At 40.2% G+C, this 21874-nt stretch overlaps 3 protein-coding genes and 2 pseudogenes across 5 annotated transcripts; 3 read left to right on the top strand and 2 right to left on the bottom strand.

Annotated features, from left to right (window-relative positions):
- Positions 1–767: 767 nt before the first annotated feature.
- On the bottom strand, positions 768–3109 carry LOC148716390 (uncharacterized). Of its 2 annotated transcripts, XM_088744474.1 has the most exons (3): positions 2797–3109; positions 1775–1912; positions 768–1255 (listed from the first exon to the last, which is right to left on the bottom strand). In XM_088744474.1, exons 1-3 carry the CDS (start codon positions 3107–3109, stop codon positions 768–770), a joined length of 939 nt encoding a protein of 312 aa, XP_088600600.1. The 2 variants fall into 2 exon arrangements, with proteins under 2 accessions (XP_088600600.1, XP_088600601.1); XM_088744475.1 differs by lacking the exon at positions 1775–1912.
- A 308-nt stretch (positions 3110–3417) lies between these two features.
- LOC111346458 (uncharacterized) lies at positions 3418–6817 on the top strand (annotated as a pseudogene).
- A 2513-nt stretch (positions 6818–9330) lies between these two features.
- Positions 9331–9780, top strand: LOC148716389 (uncharacterized). The gene has a single exon (XM_088744580.1). It carries the CDS (start codon positions 9331–9333, stop codon positions 9778–9780), a length of 450 nt encoding a protein of 149 aa, XP_088600706.1.
- Positions 9781–11961: 2181 nt separating this feature from the next.
- Positions 11962–13989, top strand: LOC148716388 (uncharacterized). Its single transcript, XM_088746027.1, has one exon. It carries the CDS (start codon positions 12086–12088, stop codon positions 13808–13810), a length of 1725 nt encoding a protein of 574 aa, XP_088602153.1. The 5' UTR covers positions 11962–12085; the 3' UTR covers positions 13811–13989.
- A 300-nt stretch (positions 13990–14289) lies between these two features.
- On the bottom strand, positions 14290–15500 carry LOC148716387 (uncharacterized; annotated as a pseudogene). Its single transcript, XR_015995184.1, has 3 exons — positions 15489–15500; positions 15141–15349; positions 14290–14707 (listed from the first exon to the last, which is right to left on the bottom strand). The product of XR_015995184.1 is annotated as an uncharacterized LOC148716387 (transcript).
- Between the last annotated feature and the right edge of the window lie 6374 nt (positions 15501–21874).

The raw sequence follows: 21874 nt of genomic DNA, 5'->3' as shown, positions 1-21874 counted from the left end.
AATAGCATAGCCAAAGGGTGCCAGTGGAAATGCTTCACACGTAGGAAAAACATGACATACGGCTCCTGAATGGATGTATCGTTTTCCTCACACGTGAAAAAAAAGCAATACGCGATTGTTGATTGGCTCTCAGGTTCTTCGAGCAGCTTGCAAATGAAAATTTATTTCGCGCCTCTTTTTTGTTTGTAAATCTAAGCATGTATACAATAAAATATAATTTACATTATCAACTCAATCGAGAAAACCAAATTATCTCGTAATAACTTGCTCCCCCCTCCCCCCCCCCCCAACATATAGTATGGTAGTCTGCCATTTTCCCCTCAAGGTTCTTTAGAATAACTAGATGAAGTCATTTTTTTTAATTAATGTCACCAAACCATTAGACATAGAGTGGTTGGCTACCTGTGTTTAAGTTAACAGATGGATAACCAAAGTGCCATTTTCTTGTTAAACCAAACACAGATACAAAAATAAACAAAAAAGCCTAAAGCCTACAAAGACTTAAGCAAACAAGAGGCCCCTTGTTACTTCACAGCTTTGCGGAATCTTTTATAATTTTACAAATGAAAGGCGTTGGCAGCCAACTTTGTAATCAAATTAAACAAGCAATCTTCGCCTTTGTCTTTAACAGAGGTTTTACGGCACAAATGATAGGAGGATATAACGAGGAAGCTATTTGTCTTAAAGTACTTTTAAGAAGCGTTTGACTTGATCTCTGTAATTATTGTGAATTTCAGATAAGCCAAGAGCTTCGTCTAATTTGCTTCTTACTCATACCAAACGTACACATCGACACAGGTTTTTCCCTTGTTCTCGTTTTCCGAGCAGTCCTTCCAATCCTGTCCATACCATATCAGCATCTCTTGGCTGAGTGACACAGAGAACGGATTGGTAAGGTTGCGAAATACGAGCTCTGGTGATTTAAGGCTGTTTCCATCAAGACTGTAAAAGTGCTGTTTGGCACCACGTGGATAAGAACCACCGGGCTTTAATCCTTCCAGCTTCTTTAAGGGAGGCAGAATGGCGTTTTTGTTGTCATCTGTGATGATTGTCGTCAACTTATCGTGATAAAGAAACTTATTTGTGTAGCCCCAGTATGATCCGCCAGTGGAAGGGTTGCAGCGCACCGACCCTGACCTGTGAACAAGCTTCATTGTCTTCACTCGTCCACTCTTTGTCATGTTGAAGGCTCCATACTCGTTATCTTTGGTTCTAAAGAAGACAGGCTCTTTACCATTTATTTTTTGCCAGTCATCTAAAATAAGAAATATTGAAATAACTGCTCTGCTACTGATTTCTATAGAAATGTTTAATTTCACCAGTCCGATTACAAGCAGCTTCACCTCAAACAGTTAATTCTCCCTTCTTCCAGAAATGGATTTTAAATGCATGTCCAACTATCATCCACTTGCTTGAGAACCCTGCAGTGTCGCGAAGGACTCGGACTTTCACATTGCATATCCCGGGAATACGCGGGGCCATTTGTCACACATGAATCGGCGCAGTGAATGGCCTAGGCACCTGACCCACCCTATTATGAGTCCTCTGTAAGTAAGTTGTTAAAGAGCAAAAGTAAAAGGGAAACAAGTTCGGATTCTTTCTCTCTCGTCGGTGACAGATCTTTAAATTTTCTCTATTGTTTTCTTCAGTAAGTTTAATAGTTTAAAAAGGAGAAACTACTGCTACCAATCGAAAAGAAAAGAACGTTTCTAAATAGTATTGCATAAATGCAAGAACCATGATCGAGAAGGCAGTGGGACCAAACTAATTTTACCTTCACAGTAGGCCTCGATGACCTCACTATGCCCATCAGAGTATGTCCAGTATTTCCTGTTAACCATCTTATTTCCTTCGCTCGCTGCGATCTCACTGCATGATTCGGCTGGAAGCTCTCTAATGGTTCCGAGAGAAACTGCGCCAAGAAAAAAGAGAATATGATTACCATGATCATGACAACCTATTCATTACGTTGCCACTTAGGAATTCAGGGAACAGTTTTAAGTATCACTTTCATATTGAGCATTAAAATATCCTCTTTGCCTTTTTTGACTGAAAAACTGAAATTTAAATTCATTTACTTTGCGAAATGGACTGAATCTTTTTAATTAAGCCTAAAATGATGAAGGAAACAGAAATAGTACTGAAGCTACGAAACGATAACGACAACGATGAGGATAACAACTACGTTGACGATTTCATTAACGCTAACTGGGGCGTTACTCGAATGTTTTTATGGGGGGACACAGTTACTTATTTCCACGTGACTCAGGTGAGGTGGCTCACACCTCTGTCCTTCTTGTTTATCAGCAGACTCGTAGTCATTAGGCGAGAAGGACCAACAGATGGAGTACCTGGCATTAGAACCTGGGCCCTTAAGATTTGCGCTTTTTCTCGAACCTTAATGACATTATAACATTTGCATGAGACTAACGTCAAGAAAAACAAACAAATAAAGTATCTCACAGAGGTCGGTTACGGAAAACTTAGGTCTCCTGAGAACTCTTCCCCCCCCGCACGACCTAAAGACTCTCTTCCTTTCCCCCACCCTATCCAGTTACACCCCTAGATGATATTATTACTAATACACAATAAAAAGCCAACCGTTCTCAGACTACCACATGAAATCACACCAGTCATTGCACAACAGAGGAGCTTGTAAAAAAATACTAAAATTTTTTTTTATGACTATTAAACAATAAAAAGCCAACCGTTCTGAAACTTCCACATAAAATTGCATCAGGCATGGTAGAATGGAGCTCGTAAAAAAGTACTAAACAAGTTTAATTTCAAATGCACCTCTTTTAGTAACACGCTTTACGTAAAATCTTTTCCAGTCTGGCACAAAGTCTTCAGGCCTTGCTTCCTTGGTGTGCTTGTTCAGTTCGCAAAGGTTTTGGCCGAGGACGAAATTGAAGCTTTGACAAATGAGCTCTTGGAAGCACTTGCAGTAGCAGTCCTCAGGGAGTCCAACCTGATATGTTTTAAACGTGTGTCCCCTTAGGAACAATCCACCAATGGAGTATTCTGCCAAATGACATTGGCCAGCAGCATCAATTATACCAATCCGGGATATAAAAAGCATGATTGACAGCCAGAACTTTGTTTCCATTCTTGACTGAATGGGGATCTTTACTACTGTCAAAATGAAGATCTATTAGGTAATAATTTGAAATCATTATGTTTTAAATCTAAAAGTATAAATCACAAGCTCGAAACCATTAATACTGCAACTTCGATGACCAAGATTTTGGGGAAAAAAAGGACATTTCCATACGGGCACTTCAGCTCGGTAACAAAACCTTCTCTATGTTCATATAGCCGTAGCAGGGCTGAAATTTTTCATAAAAATAGAACGAATAAATTTTCTCGTGCCGGGCCAGTCGGATTGCTTAGCCTGAGTCAACTTTAGAGGAAATGATGCCTTCTTCTTGTTATGCTGTGTTAGCGCGCTGTGTAGAACTCTGTGTGCTAACATTAACTTTTTTTCGCCGAATTTATTTTTACTCGCCCGAAAGACAGACTGCAGGTAATCTAATCATAACATGCCTCCCTAATTGTAAAGTGACACTATAATGGGTTCATAGCAGAAGCAAGGTAAATTACTTGTGTACCAGAGCGAAGCAAAATAGCCATGTCAAACCGACAGGGATGAAAAACGTCTGCGCATGCGCCAGAGACCCGCGGTAAGAAGCGCGGGCTCACACGCGCGCTTATTTAAACTCAATAAATTTTTCGGGAAATGAACAGCCGATAAAAAAGTTTAAAAATTAAGGAAGTTGTTAAAAAAATAAGGTTTTAATTCTCGTTTTCGAAAAGAAAAGAATTTTAAAAAATTGAGAGTGTGTACAATTTGTACAAAAATTGTTCTCGCGTCGAAAAACAGTCTTTCGTGCAAAGTTTCCAAAAGTTGCGAACTGTCTCAATTGGTGGCAATGTTTACGGTATTTTGTTGACCTTTTCTGGTCACCTTTTCTCACGTTCAAGCAAAATGTTGGTTCGCGGTTAAGACAAAGAATAGTGGAGGAGGTTGTTACGGCAATTTCAAGACCTTAACCCCTGGTTTGGCAAGAGCAGCGAACGTACCTGAAGGAACTCAAGTTTGTTTACGACACCGTCGAGCGATCATAAAAAGAAAAGAGTTGCGAGAGCAGAGAGTGGTTTCTCTACTTCACATCCTTGCCTATTTCAGGTAGTATACTTAAGGTGGACACAAAAATTGGCATGAAACTAAGCCATTTTGCTTGAGTAAACTTATGAGAATGACCATTAATTTTATGACAGGTCACAGAAAACGTCTGCTCTTCAAAAGGACGATGGACTTCATGCATCTAGTTGTGGCATGTCCTTGCAAGGATTATCAGCTGGTCAGCTTTTGGGTTAGAGCACAACTCCCAGATCTATTCAACAAATAAAAGTAGCCATAAGAAACCAACATGCAACATTCCTATCAAAACAATTAAAGAGGGCAAATGAGGCGAGTCTGTTATTTGTAAAGCAACAGCTTCTTAGGACGACTTTTAAGATAAACAATATCCTAGAAATTTCACGGAATTTGACCTCGAAGAAAGGGCTTGGAAAAAAAATCTTCTAAAGCTAAATTTTTAGTTACCCTCAAAATATTCATGTTCCTGGGGTCAAACTCACGGTTTTAACATTAGTTATCTTTCTTAACAGCTGAAATTTTTCATGATTTTAATAGTGGATGACTTCTACAATATTCACTCGCTTCATACGCCATCAAAATTAGTGCGCACAAACGTCTTACACATAGCATCCTGTCTTGCTGATGTCCATCCTACAATTCAGGTAGTACCACGACCAGAAATTTCACTTCACAGGCAAGTAGCTGTACTTTTCAATGAAGAGACAAGGACCTATACTGGTGGAATAGACATTAAATCTGTCACTGAAACAATAACAAATGCCTTAAAGAATATGAAAAAGCAGTTCTCGGACCAACTCCCATGTTATATGCAAAGGATAGACCCCGGAAGACTACAAGCAGCTCTGCATGGATTGAGGTAAACCTTCCTTTCAACTTATGCCTGAAATGACTATTGGAGAAACTAAAAAATAGTTCCCTATCAAGACGTTATACAATGTAATCCTAAACCAATACCATAGCATTCATTTGATTCATAGCTTCATTTGATTTCATAGAGTGTACTCAGACCCAACGACTCAAGTCCTAGAGACACTGGAGACATGTATGTTAATAGATGAATTTGGTCAAAACCTAAAGATCATGGAAGACTATACCAAGCAACACTTGAAAAACTATTGAGCAAATACCCAGAGTTGCAGACTTACACCAAGAAATTTGTTGTTCCAATCCCACCTGACTGGCCAGGGTGGCACTACCCAAAAAAATTAATTGCAAGTGGATGGAATCCCAACATAAGTATTATACCTGAGCAACGGCCCTTTCATGTTTGCCTTAATGCTTATGAAGATTTTGTCACAAACTTTAAATTTTTCTTTGATAAACTGTTTTCATCTGTCTTTGGAGGAACTTTGGCAACAAAACCCAAACCATACCAGACCTCCTTAGGTGTGACTGCTGCTCTAGTTGGCTGGCAACTTATCAAAGAAAAAAGTACTATGGAAGTTTGGAAAGTGCAAACAACATGAATTCATATGCATCTTACTCTTGCTTGAACATGTTGCGCCTCTCATTTTTTGTCAATACAATATTTTCAGAAGTGGTGACCTCAAATTATATGAGAAAATTATGGCACAAATAGTCATCATTTTGATATGCTGGAAAAGGAAATATTATGATAAGTCAACCTCGTCCTTTTAGAGTGACTGTGCTTACCAATGCAGACATCTTCCAGAATACTGGTCAAGGAAGTCAACACTTCTTAAGCTATTCACAGAAAAGAAAGTTGAAGTCTGGCACTCTGTGCTGAGAAGAAACACAGAGAAGTTCAATGATGCAAGAAGAGTTGAAGATACTTTCAAGTCGCTTGCATCATCAGGTTTCTTAAATTATTTCATACAATCCTTTGTTCCGCAGTACCACCAGGACCACTCTGAACCAAACTTTTGGCTCATTGCAGGAAAAACAGCAGAATTTATTCTCAATTTGTTTCGTGACATCACACAAAACTGTGGCAAATCACAACAGGTAACTCTCCTATGAAAATAGAATATATAACCTTTGACAATCTTAGACAGGAGAGTACTGTAGTTGCATGCTGTAAAACTGCTTTCCAGGCCACCATAAAAAAAAAGGCTTTCACTTTGAACTTATTACTGGAAAAAATGACATGCACATACACAAATAAATTCTCACTTCTGAAAAACTAGTTCAGGCCACAGTAATTTGCAATTTGCTTTTTTAGTTGAATTGTGATAGAACGGAGGCATTAATCAAAGATAAGTTACAAACAAAAACTAACACAATAGATTTTGTATTTAACATACACCAATAACAAAAATGTAAGCATAGGCAATAATTTTGCTCGTTTGATATGCCAGCATAGTCCATATTTATCTTGATTTTTCATTTCAGGTTGACCGCATATTTACAAACGATGGGCAGTCAAGAGGAAAGCTACAGTACTATCTGCCGACATTGGACACCAGAGTTGATACCAGGTGTTTTCCACTAGGTTACAACTTAAATGATGTAGAAACTGGCTTGCAACCTGATCTGAATGTTTACTGTGACTCACCAACCTGCACAAGAACAGATTCAACTACAGTTGTTAGATTGGCTTGCTTTCATTGTTTCCATGAAACATGCCTTTTACAATCAAATCCATGCTCTCCTGTCTGTCTGGAGCCACTGAAAAAAAAGTGCAAAAAATAGCAGAAACCTTCAACAAAGGACTTTTAAAATCAAAGGACCTAGAACCCTTTGAAAACGATGAAGATCAATTAGAAGAAAATAGCAATACCACACCAGTCAGGGGTATTAATAACACCGGCTAAAACCTTTTTGGAATGCTAACAAAGAATCTGGAATGAACTAACTAGTACAAAATTAGCCAATCAGCTAGCTTTAACTTGTTGAGTAGGCTTATCATACTCAAAAAGTAAAAACTGTCCAATCATCAATCCGTAATGTGACAGCTCATCAAAAACAAACTTCTTCAGTGCACAGTAACTGAATGAGTTCTGAATTGTACTGAATGAGTTTGAATTTATACTTAAGAAGATTGCAGACAGCTAGTCAGTATTGAGGCCGTTTAAAAGATTTCAACATTTGCTTTAGCATGAATTCAACAATTTGTTGAACCTAATTTTTGGTGCGTTTATTCAACATTGTTGAAAACGTAAATAATGTTGAAAGCTGTTGAAAGCGTGTTGCAATTGAATCAAGTTTAAATCGGTTTAAACTTTCATTCAACATTGATTCAACTTTTCCTTTGTAAGGCCTCTTTAAGGCCTTTGTAAGGCCTTTGTAGGGCCTCTAAAAGGCCGCCGCACAGTTTTATTTTTGCGTTCAACATTTACCCAACATCCGTTCAACTTTTGTCGAACGAATGTTGGTCAAATGTTGACACCTTTTAAACGGGCCTTTGATTAAGGACCTCTAGCAGTCGGCAAAGCGATGGAAGATGTCAATTGGAAATGGACTTATTTATTTAGTTAGAATTTCGCGAATGGCCGGATGTGTTTACGGTTTCTTGCGACGCTTCTCTCATTTTTGCGTTCAACATTTGCCCAACATCCGTTCAACTTTTGTCGGGTAAATGCTGGTCAAATATTAAAACCGTTTAAATGGACCTTTAATCAAGGACCTTTAGCAGTCAGCAACGCGGCGGAAGACGGCGATTGAAAATGAACTTATTTACTTAGTTCGAATTTCGTGAATGGCCGGATGTGTTTACGGTTTCTTGCTACGCTTCACTTCAACTTCAGCACAATGTGTGTGAGCCGCCTTAGATTCCATATGGAAACTTGAATAAATGGTCTTTGGGCTTTTTGTCCACAGACCGCGCAAATCCAAAGTTGTTTATTTTACAGAGGACGGCTGAGAAATGTACAAAGTTTCCAAAGGCACTCGCTGAGCTATTTTCTGCTGATTAAGTCTGTTGCGACTTTAACTACATTGTTTTAGTTCAATTTGTACGCTTTACGTACCTATGATTGACATCATGTGATAATGACGTAACTCGGAACCTCGTGTTGTTGTTGTTTTTCGGTTTTGGTTTGCAGTCGCCATTTTTGTTTAATGGAAAGTTTCGTTTGGAATCAAATACAGTTCTCACACATCAAAGAATGTTTGCTCAGTGTAGTGATCACTTTAGGCGACAATTTTAATGGTCCTTCGAGCCGGATGGAATCACCATTTGGTGAACTAGTAAAATGGCAAAAAAATTTAATTTGATCGATCTGAGCGATCGCGAGGAAGCACATGGAATGGAAAATCCCGAAGAAGTATTGGAACTAAAGGAACTGGAGATTAGTCAACAGATAGCCTCAGAACAGTCATTAACCCTAAAAAACAAGAGATCTGTAGTTAAGCGGAAGATTACTATCCATTTGAAAGCGTTGTCATCAGAAATCGACCAGTTTGGAAGTAAATTCCAAATTCGAAGAATTGTAGCTGACTTGAAGCAATGTTTGCAAGAGGCGGAGCTACTAAATGTACAGTATTTAACTTTATGCCTGAGATTGAACATGATAAAATACAGGAGTGGTATGATGTTGAGTTTGGCCGAGTCAACGACGCATTGGATGAAGCGTTATCTCATTTAAACGAACGCGAGAGCGAAGAAACCTCCCAATCAACCTCAGTCAGTCGAAGATGTAAAGTTTCCAGTTAGAGTGATCCTGTAGTGATTAAAGCGAGAGCAGTAGCTGCCCAAGCCTTCGCCAAAAAGCAAAGAGAAAGTGCTAAACAAAAGTTAAAAGAACTTGAACGTCGAACAGAGCTTCAAAAGAAATTCTGGAAAGCTAAAGAAGTTAAGTGAGTGAAAATGGAAGCAGAGCTTGAGCTCGAAAAGCAACGTTCAATATCGCAAGAAGCTCAGAAAACTAGACAGATAGAGGCAGAAGCAATTCGTTTAAAAATCGAAGCTGAAGCTTTAGAAAATGACGCTCATGGACCTGATAGCTTACAACAGAGACTTAAAGATTTTGAAGATGAGGAAGACTGTTCCCGTTAGTCCGTGTGAAGAAACTGCGAAAGAGGTCAAGCCTGTTCCTGTACCTGAAAATCCCATCACATCCGATGGGGCTCATATGTCAACCTCAACCCCAAAGCAGGGATTCAAGCATCAGCAGCTAAAAGTAAAGTTTCCAGACGAAGAAGTAGCCTCTAATGAAGGATTGCATACTGAAACACCAGCAAACACAATTATCTTAAGATGATCCATGGATTCATTACCAAAGTTGAAACTTGATTCCTTTGATGGAGATCCAATTTGTTGGAGTGATTGGTTGTCAATGTTCCAGTCTATTATTGATGATAGAAATATTTCCCGTAATGCTAAGATGCAACATCTACAGAATGCAGTTGTTGGTGGAGCCAAAGAGGCTATGGAAGGCTATGGTTATAGTGGAGAGCTGGACGTAGAAGCCCTTGAGAAATTGGAATCAAGATTTGGAAAGTCTCACATTGTTGTCAAAGCTCACTTAAATTGCCTACGGAAATGGGTCAAATTGAGTGACGATCGTCTGCACGAAGTACGGCGTTTCTCAGATGTTATTTCAACTGCTGTTAAAACATTTAAGCGCCTTGGTTACACCAACGATTTCCATGCTGCAAACAACTTGAATATGGTGGCTGATAAGCTTCCCCATTCTCTTTGTGTCAAGTGGTAAGAGTACAGGAGACAGAAAGAGCTGAAACATGCACCTCTTCTAGACTCTGAGAAGTGGATTGAAGTGCAAGCAGAGGTCCATAATGATTTTGGAATCCGGACAAGCAAGCCACCAATGGCCCCACCCAAGCATAAGTTAAAACATCACCTTGGAGGTTCAGCAATCTACAGCGCAGTAACAGCCCCGTCTGGAAATTTTCCGCGTTTCAACCAAAGTTGTCATTTCACCTCACCTCGGTGCGTGATGGGCGATGGAAAGTGTCACAAACTACACAGTTGTCCCAAATTTAAGGAGTTGTCTGTTGTGGAAAGATTAGCCAAAGTAAGGGAACATGGACTGTGTTTTCGTTGCTTTGGAAGGCACTGGGCAAACAAATGCAGATGTACAAAGCAGTGTGGTGTGAATGGCTGTACCAGGCTACACAATGAGTTGCTTCATAGAACCTTGGAAGAAAATAAGTCCTTAAGTATCCCTTCTCCAGTAGAACCACCTATTCAACCTAGTCAGCCTGAACCGTTGGTGGAAGGTTCACATGTGATGCAAGCTTCATCTAATAAGTCTAGAGTCTTACTTCAAGTGGTTCCCGTAACTCTGTATGGACCGTGTGGTCAACTCAATGCTCACGCACCCCTTGATCCTGGTAGTACTTGTTCTCTTATTCGGGGAGATGTACCAGACCAGTTAAATTTGGATGGTCCCACTACTTCCTTGGACTTGTTTGGTATTCAAGTCACTTCTCATTTCAAAACAAAGCGAGTTTCATTTAACGTTGGTCCTATTAATGAAGCCTCAGCTCATTATCTGGTGGAAAATGCTTTGGCCGCAGAGAAATTAAATGTTCCTCCTGCATCAGTCAACACAGCAAATGTTCAGTCCCAGTGGAAACATTTCGCTGACATTGAGCTTTAAAGGGGAACTCCGGGGTATTTTTGAAGTAATTTTGTATTATTGACCTGTTTCTTCTGTCTCGATTTTTGGTAACCCTTTTTGCTAGCCGTTCGTTTTAACGTAAATATGTTTCCTAAAGTGAGAACGAAAAACGCGATTAGAATTCCGCCATCTTGGATGTTTATGAGCCGTATTAAATTGGTCAGCAGTACCCTGTTGCGTCAGATCGTCAATACCCATTTCGCGGGACTTTCTAAAAGTAATAACACTTCGCACTGATACGTTTTTGAGATTGTAAAGCTAGTTTATTTTTAAGTTCGACGAAATGGTGAACTGCTGTGTTCCTTGATGTACCAATTACTCTGCTAAGACAACAAATATGAGCTTCCATAAGATTCCATCGGATAAACAGCGGAGGAAAGCATGGCTGGAGAGAATTCGTCGCTTGAATATGCCGCTCTTACAATACAGCTATGTCTGTAGTGATCACTTCTCGGCAAGCTGTTTTCAGTCGAATCTTCAAGCGAAGATCGCTGGGCGAAAGTATAAACGCCGGCTAAAGGAGGATGCTGTGCCTTCTATATTTGACTATGCTTTACAATCTACTAAAAAGAGACCCCGATTGTCAAGCGAAAATCGCCGCGATCGACGAATGCATCAAGAAGTTAGTTAAAGTTTTTGTTTTGATTATTGCCATTTACGAGGTGATTTATTCAACCCAATATGTTACGATTTCTCACTCTCTGTGAATAAGAAAGGACCATAATCTCATTCAAATAATTATATAGAAGGGCTTTGACCGACGACAGAGCATTTCTCCTCACCGAATTACAAAACGAGGTAGATAATAATTATTATATCTTGCTCCATGCATCTTCATACGTAATTGTACCTCCTCGACGCTAAAAATTCCCCATTTTGGACTATAAAACGGGCTTACTTTTTGTCCTCTCTGGATCAGGGGCTAGATATATAAATTTACATAAGTATTTTTCCAAAAGAAATAAAGTTTCCATAACAAACGAAGTATACTGTCATTGTTTCGTATCAGGATGTCGCGGAATTACTGGCCGCTACAAACGATCAGAATGCTTCCACAGAAGGAGTATTAAGTAATGAGGAAGTTGTTGTTTCTGAAAATTCAGAATCCTTCTCTTGGAGTCCAACGAAGTGCGATGTTGGAATTCAGTGCTGTCTTCAACCTCTTATCCTCAAAAGTAAGGCAATACAAGCAGAGTTTGAAGATGCTGCCATGACTACTAGAGTTAGGACTAAGTCTCCCCATCTGACCCAGGCAAATGCAAGCGAAAAAGTTTCCCTACCGATAGATGAAAATACAACTGGCATTTTTCCTCTTTCAAAAACTTCATTCATTAATGCTGAAGGATGGAAAGTTAACAATGATCATAATTATGCTATGGATGCTCCCCCATATGTAGTCTTTCCTACTTATGAAGATGACAGTTTCAGTGTTACCTCATGGCCCCCTCTGCCTGAGGTGGAAGTTGTGATACCTAACACTGTTACCAAAGAGAATGAGATGGATGAAAGTGATGATGACAGTGATTATGAGGATGATGACTCTGAGGACCCAAATTGGCATTTGCCACTACATGTAAATAGTTTCACCAGAGAGGATGTCAAGGATGACACATTATTTGAAGAAGAATCCAAGAGAGACTACATTACCCCAGACTCTGAAAAGAAATATGTTGTCTTTGAATCATCTATAAATAAATTGCTGAAAAGGTGCCCCAGTTGTGGAGATATAATAATCGATTGTGAAAGGAAAACAAGTGGTAGCATGTTATCAGTTCAATTGAGTTGTAACAGTGGCCATACAGTAAAGTGGGATTCACAGCCAGTAGTCAAACAGAAACCCCTGGGAAATCTATTGTTGTCTGCTGCTATTTTGTTTACAGGTAATACTTTTACTGCAATCAGCCAGTGGGCATCATGCTTTAATCTTCAATTTTTCAGTGCAAGTGTCTTTTATGACACACAGAAAAAGTACTTGTTCCCTGTTATTCATGAGGCATGGGAAGCTGAAAGTAGGAGGCAAATGGAGATTCTCACTGGCAGGGGTGTTGTTAATCTTAATGGCGATGGTCGCTGTGACAGTCCAGGCCATTCTGCAAAGTATGGCACTTACACTTTTATGGATGAGGACACTGGTAATGTGGTGGCATTTCAGGTGGTTCAAGTCACTGAGGTCACATCTTCTAATGCAATGGAGAAAGAAGGATTTACAAGGTGCATAGAAATGCTTGAAGGAAAAGATATCACCATCAGTAGGATTGCAACAGATCGCCATGTCTCTATCACCAGTTCCATGGCCAAAGATCACCCAAACATCAAACACCAATATGATGTGTGGCATCTCTCCAAGTGGGTGGTAAAGAAGCTGACTCATAAGGCAAATCAAAGGGGATGTGAGGGCCTCTCACCATGGATACAATCAATCTCAAACCACCTATGGTGGTCTGCTGCAACCTGCAATGGTAATGTTTTGGCTCTTCAAGAAAAATGGAAGTCACTCTTAAATCACATCTGTAATAAGCACATCTGGTCAGGAAATACTCATTTCCACCAATGCTGTCATCAACAAATTTCTCCCTCTGAAGCCAAGAAAGTCAGTTGGCTTAAGCCAAACAGTCAAGCTTTCTTAGCTTTAGAGGAAGTGGTCCTAAACACTAAATTGTTGAAGGATATTGCTAAGATTACTGACTTCTGCCACACAGGTAGATTAGAGGTATATCACTCCATGATGCTTAAGTATTGCCCTAAACGTGAGCATTTCTCATACCAGGGCATGGTTGCTAGGACCCAGCTTGCTGCTATTGACAATAATCACAACATTGGCCGTAGACAAGCTGTAATAAAGTCTGGAGCACAGGAAGGCCTGGCACTCTACAAACTTTGCTTTCCCAAGGCAAACAAGCGATGGGTTGTAAAACCCGTAACTGAAAAGAAATCCTACGAATATTTGAGAGATTTACTCGCTCAGGTTGTTCAACGATGTGAAGCGGGAAACAGAATTGCTCAACCAATACCTGTTCTTTTACCGAGAAATATAGCTGCAGAGCCAACACCTCCGAAGGCAGACATCATTGATAACCATTGTTCAAGATTTAATAGGTAAATTAAAAGGCACAAAGAATGTGTTTGTTTGGTGATTTAGCTCAAAGGGATTCTCAATTTTTTTAAAATTTTTTGTTTAAAAACTATATATTAAAGACATACTAGTTTACAGTTGTCAGAAGGAGCCCGGAGGTTGTTCATAGAAGTAGGAGAAACTAGATAGCTCTTCTTTAATAATCAATTCACTGATTTATTTTAGGTCATTGCATGCAATACAATATTCCATCACAAATCTCTATAGTTGAGAGAAGCACTTGTGTTCATCATTGGCAATTATATTTAAAGAAAAATTAATGAACTAACAAATGGAGCATATCACAAACAGAGAATTGGAAGGAGTAATGCTAAAATTACTAATTTTCTTATTGTGTAATCAGGCCTTTGCAGAAGGGTTCAATGGATTGTAAAATATATTATTGTACAACTATGTACATCGTGTCACTGCTTGAGTTTATGAGTAAGATAAAACTTTTCATCAAATCATTCGTCAGCATATCGAAAACCTTCAAAGGCAAACTCTTCTTCTGGCCCTGGTGGAGGATAAAAGTTTCGTCTACACATAACTGCACATGATGGTAGAACTACCCTGATTTCCTTGCCCAGTATTCCCCAGCACCACCGAGCCAGCTGTCTGTAGGCAATATGTCAAAATAATTTATGTTCAGGGCCATCGTATGGATCTTTGTACTGTTGCTTGTACTGATACCAGGCAGTCTGTAGGACCCACCTGTTTATGCAAACTGGATGAAAACCTGGATGCTGCGTGATGCATTTTGGTTCCTCTTGACATTCACCACTAGTTACTGCCGCAATAATTTTTTTTTTCACTGCCGTTATTTCCTGACAGCAAATACAGGCCTCCACTCTTCCCATAACCTGACAGTTCTCACACGAACACCTAGATTTTAGAAAATGCTCCGCGGTTAAAAAAAAAACTGACGCTGTCTCAGGGAATGAAATTTGTATTTAGGCTCTTGGATTACATATTTTTATCGGTATGGACAGTGTATAAAGTATTCACTTACTTATACATAGTTTGTACAAGGAAAAATAAATGCTGGTCCGAACGGGGATTTTGGGATCCTACCGATCTTGTCAGTACTATTACAATCTTGACCTCGAAAGCGACACTGAAAGCTTTGAATCGTACACACACTGCATGAAATGAATGGTCTACTTAGTCGTACTGCAGGGCCAAATAAAACAAAATACCAAAAAAAAGGTACACACCTGAGCTAAGTATCTTTTATTCGTTCTCTTATTGTACGAATAAACTGAAAACAGTACATGCACATTATCGTATGAAAACATCGCAGTCGCATGTTACATACCAGTCAGAATTTTTCAGTCGCGGATTTGTGTTTTCCTCCTCGCTTTCCTCGCCCGAGATGCTCTCGTTATCGCTCACGCTTTTATCTGAGTTCCTGCGTGGCTCAAACTGATAAGGCTGAATGGAAAAAGGTATTCGTAGCACTTTCTTCGTCGTTAAAACTATCGTTAATAGGGGCAGACCCGGATAAATCCATATTTCGCATGTACACTAAACAAGTCCACACCTTCGAATCTCGCCAGGATCACATTTCTTGACTATTTGACGTCATACGAATACACGCTGACCAATTCTGAGCAGGCAGTTACCTTTCAAGATGGCGGAATTCTAATCGCGTTTTCGCTCTCACTTCAGAAAACATAACTAGGTTAAAACGAACGGCTAGCAAAAAAGGTTATCAGAAATCGAAACAGAAAAATCAGGCCAATAATGCAATATTCCTTCACAAATACCCCTGCGTTCCCCTTTAAGATGTGAACAGAGCAGAGGTCAAAGTCGTCCTTGGAAGTCACGTCACAGAAATCATTATCCTAAGAGAGGTGCGAGAAGGACCTAGAGGTTCACCATTTGGAATCAAAACTAAGCTTGGCTGGACTGTGACAGGAACACTTCCAAGATATTCTCGCGATTCAGAATCCGTATGTTTTATCCATGTGGCTTCACCTGAAGAAGAACTTAATGAACTGGTAAAATCTTGGTGGAAGAAAAAGTCGTTTGGATGCAAGTATGACAGCGATGAACGGCGATCGAAAGAAGATGAGCTGATTTTGGAGTCTCTTGAGAAAACAACTTGTGAAGTTGACGGCAGATATAAAGTTGGACTAATTTGGAAGGATTTAAATAGTACTTTGCCGGACAACAGAGCCGTAGCAGAAAGACCTTTACACTTACTGGAGAAGCGCCTTGAAAGTGACCCAGAGCTAAGTGCCAAGTAAAGACAAACCATAGATGACGATCTTCAGAAAGGATACATTAAGAAGTTGTCTGAACAGGAATTGTCAGAGCCTACCCCTCCTGTATCGTATCTACGGCATCACCCGGTGCTAAATCCTCACAAACCTGGGAAAGTACGTCGAGTTAGCGATGCAGCAGCAAAATATCAAGGAACTTCTTTAAATAAACAACTTTCGTCAGGACCAGATCTTTTGAACTCATTAATTGGTATACTAATGCATTTTCGTCAAGAGCTGATAGCTATGGCTGCTGACATTGAAGCCATGTTCAACCAAGTGGCGGTTCCTGAAGAAGACCAATCTGTCTTCCGTTTTGTCAGGAGAAGAACACCGGAGGACAAAGAGGACGTGAACCAATATGTAAGGAACATCTTTGGTGCTAAGTGTTCCACGACATGTTCTAATTATGCGCTGCGACGAACAGCTCAGGACAATAAGGATTCCTTTCCCTTGGAAGCGGAAATAGTAGAGAAGAACACTTACATGGACGATTTATTTAAATCAGTCCATTCACTCTTCGAAGCATACAACCTTCAAGCTGGACTAGTAAACTTATTCAAACTAGGTGGATTCAGACTGACTAAGTGGATATCAAATGACAAAGATTTGCTTACCGCAATCCCTGCAGAACTGCGAGCACAGTCAGTGCGAACCATTGGAGAAGAAGGTACCTTACCTACTGAGAGAGCACTGGGGGTGATTTGGGATGTCTAGAAGGACGCCTTCTTATTCAAGATCAAGCCAAAGGAGTTGGCGAATACACGACGGAAAGTCATCAGTCTCACAGCAACAATATTTGACCCGATTGGCTTTTTAGCCCCATTCATTGTTCGGGCAAAGATATTTTTTCAAGCGCTGTGGAAAATTCGTCAAGGCTGGGACGAGAAGATTCCAGAAGAAATCCAGCGAGAATGGTCTCTTTGGCAGAAGGAACTGCAGAGTCTATCAGAATTCTCAGTACCAAGGTTCTATCGCCTGGTTATGGTTTCTCCCACCTCAATTCACCTCCACTTGTTTGGTGATGCAAGTGAGAAAGCATTCTGCGCTGTTGCATACTTTCGATTTGAGTATCCAGGTGGAAAGAGACAGTGCGCCTTTGTAGCTGCGAAAACTCGTGTTGCACCTGTGAAAGCACAGAGTATCCCAAGACTGGAATTGCAAGCAGCAGTTCTGAGTGTGCGGTTAGCATGTATGATCTAGAAATAACATGACTATGAGGTGTCTTCCACCTATTATTGGAGTGACAGCAATGCTGTTATAGGTCAGATTGGTGGAGAGTCAAAGCGTCATCCTGCTTTCACTGCCAACAGACTTTCCGAGATTCTTGATACTTCAGAGCCCCAACGATGGTGTCACTGCCCTGATACAAGTGGCTGCACCCTTTTCTAAGGTTGGTCTGGATTATTTTGGGCCCTTCATGGTCAAGTACTGGCGTAAGTAAGAAAAACGCTATGGATGTCTCTTTACCTGTTTAGTTACCAGAGCTGTCCACCTTGAGGTGGCTAAGTCGTTGGAGACTGACTCATTTATCAACACGCTGAAAAGATTTATAGCAAGACGTGGGCCACCATCAGACATTTATTTTGACAATGGTACTAACTTTGTCGGAGCCGGTCAAGAGCTCAAGCAAAGTCTAGAGGAATGGAACCAGTCTCAGATCTCAGATTACCTGTCTCAGAAGGATATTAAGTGGCACTTTAATCCCCCTGCTTCCCCTCACTTTAGGGGGATTTGGGAACGCTTGGTTCAGTCCTGTAAGAAAGCCCTGAAAGTGGTGCTTCATGGTCAAGTAGTTACAGATGAAGTTTTGGAAACTGCGTTTGCGGAAACAGAAGCTCTGGTGAACAGTAGACCTCTTACTGAAGTGAGCAGTGACAGTGGAATTGAAGCAATTGCTCCGAATCATTTCCTAACTCCATTTTCCCATACAAACTCTTAAAATCTGCTTCGACTAGGTGTTACAATTCTTTTGTCGTGGGAACGACCTTGTAAAGATTCGCAACTGCGTAGTTCGATATGCATTCTGAAGAATTTTGCTCAACTAAATTGCTCGTAAACGGTCGAATATGTTGGCCCACAAACTTTCCTTGAGCCAAGAGACTCTTCGTATTTTCACAGAACTCAAAATCCCAATACGCCATTTTTAAATACTCCAATTTTAGGAAGGAAGAACACGAACGATACAAGTCCATGTAACTGCACAATCTAGCCGCCATTTTCCTTGTTTTGACGTCTCCTTTGGCTTTCTGGGAAAGTAAAGTACCATGCCATTCTCTGGCGGGGTTTTACGAAAACAGAAAGTTACGTGTTCACTTCACTTCCACCACCGCCATATTGAATTGTCTGTAATACATGTCCCCGATTTCTTGTGAGGCAGTGGCCAATTTACATGATCAACTCAGTTGATAAAACCAAAATTACCTACTTTCTATCCAGTTTCGTTGCGGTAGCGTTCGTGTGCGGATCTTTTTAACTCAAAATCTTGGTAAGCGATCTGGAAGTAATCATGTTCCAAAATTTGTGATGAAATGAATCGAGATTAATAACATAGTGATTTGAAATCTATGACGACTAGGTATTTAAATCGACGTTAATAAAGATCTCCGGCCCATTCAGCCAAAAACGAATCCAAAGTTCTGGCTGACAATGATGTTTCTCGTATCCCGGATTGGTATACTTGACGTTATTGGCCAATGTCAATTGGCGGAATACTCCATTGCTGGAATGTTCCTGAGAGGTCACGCGTTTAAAACATCGGGTCGGATTCCCTGAGGACTGCTATTTTAAGTGCTTCCAAGAACTTATTTGTAAATTCAAAGCTACAACTTCGTCCGCGGCCAAAACCTTTGCGAACCGAACAAACGCACCAAGGAAGCAAGACCTGAAGACTTTGTGCCAGACTGAAGAGATTTTACGTAAAGCATGGCACTAAAAGAGGTAAATTTGGCATACCTTGGGAAAAGGTAGGCTTGAATTTGAGTATTTCTTTTCCGTAGCGATGGAAGCTTTAACCGATGCAGGCTGCATTTCCATCTACGCAGCAAAAAAAATATCTCATTCTTAGACAGCTATTTTGAAAAAAGAATCTTTTCCCATACATTTTCTTATACTGTTTCGGCGCCATTTTGCTTGTATCATGAGAACCGCCTCCGCCATATTGTCCTAAATTTCTAGTAATGTAAAGAGTTTCAAAGCTGACGTTTCGAGTGTTAGCCCTTTCGTCATTCGCTCTGACAGAGGGCTAACTCTCGAATCGTCAGCTTTGAAACTCTTTACGCTGGCCAATTTACATTATCAACTCAAGCGATAAAACCAAAATTACCTCGTAACTCCCACCTACGCAGCACCACAGTTTATTTAGAAACTTACCCTCTTAAAACCAGTGGTAACTGAGGCTCACTAGTTCCTTTCTTTTTATGTCTGCTTTCATGACTGCCTCACAACGCCTTGCGACAAGCGTGTAGAAGCCGAAGAAAACAAAATTATTTCTTTGGAGGGTTTCTTTTCAATCGCATTGAGATCTTAGACCCCCAATTCAAACGCTCATGATGTGCTGAAGGAGACTCAAAGCTCCAAATATGTACACCACGGTCAATCCTAAAAGAGGCAAAATGTGTTCTTGCGCAAAAAAAAAACAGACGATAAAAAATCCCGGCATTTTTGTGATGATATATAGTGGCACCCGTATTGCATTGTATCCAAAACGGCGTCCAGTGGAAAATTCTAGCGTCAATATTGTTCGAATTATATTTTTTTTGTAAATTTTGGACATTGTTTCCATTTGCAAGATATGATCCGGAGATGATTAGCATTCTTTTAGAACTGTGGAGGATTTCTATTAGCTAAAGCTGCATGCAGATGTGGGTAATTAACGCCATGGTCCTATGTTCTTACAGAGGTAAATAACATCTTTCCTTACTTCAGAACCAAGTCCCATGTTAGCCGCCTTTTAAATTTGAGACTGTCACGAGGGACTCGAGGTATTCGAGGCCAGACCAGAATATCACGCCGAAAAATGTTCACCTGCAAAACAGCATCGACAAGTTTCGCGTTCCTCTGGATTAAAGATGTGATGTGTCGGGCAGAATGCTTATTGTTCTTGTGACATTTCTTGCAGTGGCCAAGTATTATAGATCTGTGATATTAGTGGCGAAGCTTAATCAGGGAGGCTCTCATTGGTCGAAGATCACGCGCACTTTCCTCCAAGGCGGAGCTAAGAAACAAAGGCCTCGTAATTTATTTTTTAGCTTATTGCTTCTGATGTCACACTTCACGCGTCCTTATTTCAAGGTTGCCATTTCAAACTTTGGATTTGCAATGGCCATTTGCGTTCGATTTTTACCAAAGGCTACTACTTGCTCATCTCTCGCTACAACTTAATCAACATACTTATCAACATACTTATCAAGCATACGACAGTTTGCTAAACAGCGGGTCATTTCTATTATTTCCCGCTAAAGATTCCCATCGAAAAATGACTTTAACTCAAATGAAGCTTTAATTACCTCGACTCATAGCTTATAATTACTCCAAGAAGGCCTCTGATTAGCATTACAAACACCCAGCGGTTTAGCAAAATAAAGGTAATTTTGATGTTCTGACCTAGATATTACAATATTATATTTTTAAAGATGCTTGAATTTTCTCTGATCTAAGTTTGTTAGGCCATATTTCGATACATATTATACACCAAGCATGCAAAGTCTCCCGGTTAGCTCAATTGGTTAGAGCGCTGGACTGTTGTGCGGGAGGTCGAGGTCGATGGTTCGAGCCCCGGCCGGACCAACACTCAAGGTCTTAAATTAACTGAGGAGAATGCGCTACCTTTCTTTAATAAGAAATGGATAGACATTCTAGTCTTCTCGGATAAGGACGAATAAACCTTAGGTCCCGTCTCCTGCACTATTATTTAGTTAATTTGGTTAGGCAGGGGCCGTTAAAGAATTACTGTGATGTGGTCTGGCCTGTTTACTGGGAATTGGGGGGAGGGGGCATCTTCAAATAAGTTTCCTTCGATTTTTGGTAAACTGCTGATGCAGTCTGGCCAAAGTCCCCCGAAAAGTGTTGTAATGCGCATTTGATCATATCCATATGTTAATTTGCGCAATATAGATATTAAATTATTATTATTATTATCTCTATAGTTTGTCAGGCCGTTTTTTAATTGAAAAGAAAGTGACCTTAACGCGGCCTTAACCATTAAGTTCAGAATAAAACGATCGTTAAAAGATGATTTACGTCTGGCCTTTGAATAGACTGAATAGCTCTCGCAAATACCCATCACTTAGCGAAGACAAGTAAGCTTCTTCACAGGTCAGGGTCAGTGTACTGCAATCCTTCATCTGGTGGAACCTACTGGGGCTGCACAAATGTGTCATGGTATAAAAATAACTTCATGAAATTCATCACAGATGACAACAAAAACGCCATTCTGCCTCTTGTTGAGAACCTGGAAGGATTAAAGCCCGCTGTTTCTGCCGATTGTGGTATCAAACGGCACTTTTTACAGTCTTGATGGAAACAACTTTACATCACCAGAGCTTGTATTTCGTAACCTTTCCAATCCGTTCTCTGTGTCAAGCAGTCAAGGGATGCAGATATAGTATGGATAGGATTGGAAGGACTGCTCGGAATACAATAACAAGGGAAAAAGCTGTGTTGATGTGCACGCCTGGTATGAGTAAAAACCAAACTAGGCGGATCTTTCGGATTATCTGACATTCATAATTATACCAGAGATCAAATAAATCGCTTGTTAAAGTACTTTATGGCAAATAGCTAC

Source organism: Stylophora pistillata, chromosome 14 (assembly GCF_964205215.1).
Source record: "Stylophora pistillata chromosome 14, jaStyPist1.2, whole genome shotgun sequence".
NCBI lineage: Eukaryota > Metazoa > Cnidaria > Anthozoa > Scleractinia > Pocilloporidae > Stylophora > Stylophora pistillata.
The sequence above is the reverse complement of the archived record's forward strand: the minus strand, read 5'-3'. Positions and strand labels throughout refer to the sequence as shown.

Coding starts and splice junctions, on each gene's coding strand:
- LOC148716390 (XM_088744474.1), bottom strand. CDS start 3,109: ATGGAAACAAAGTTCTGGCTGTCAATCATGCTTTTTATATCCCGGATT. Junction 1,913..2,796: donor AAAGCGTGTTACTAAAAGAG/GTGCATTTGAAA, acceptor TTCTTGGCGCAG/TTTCTCTCGGAACCATTAGA. Junction 1,256..1,774: donor CATCGAGGCCTACTGTGAAG/GTAAAATTAGTT, acceptor TTCTTATTTTAG/ATGACTGGCAAAAAATAAAT.
- LOC148716389 (XM_088744580.1), top strand. CDS start 9,331: ATGGATTCATTACCAAAGTTGAAACTTGATTCCTTTGATGGAGATCCA.
- LOC148716388 (XM_088746027.1), top strand. CDS start 12,086: ATGGATGCTCCCCCATATGTAGTCTTTCCTACTTATGAAGATGACAGT.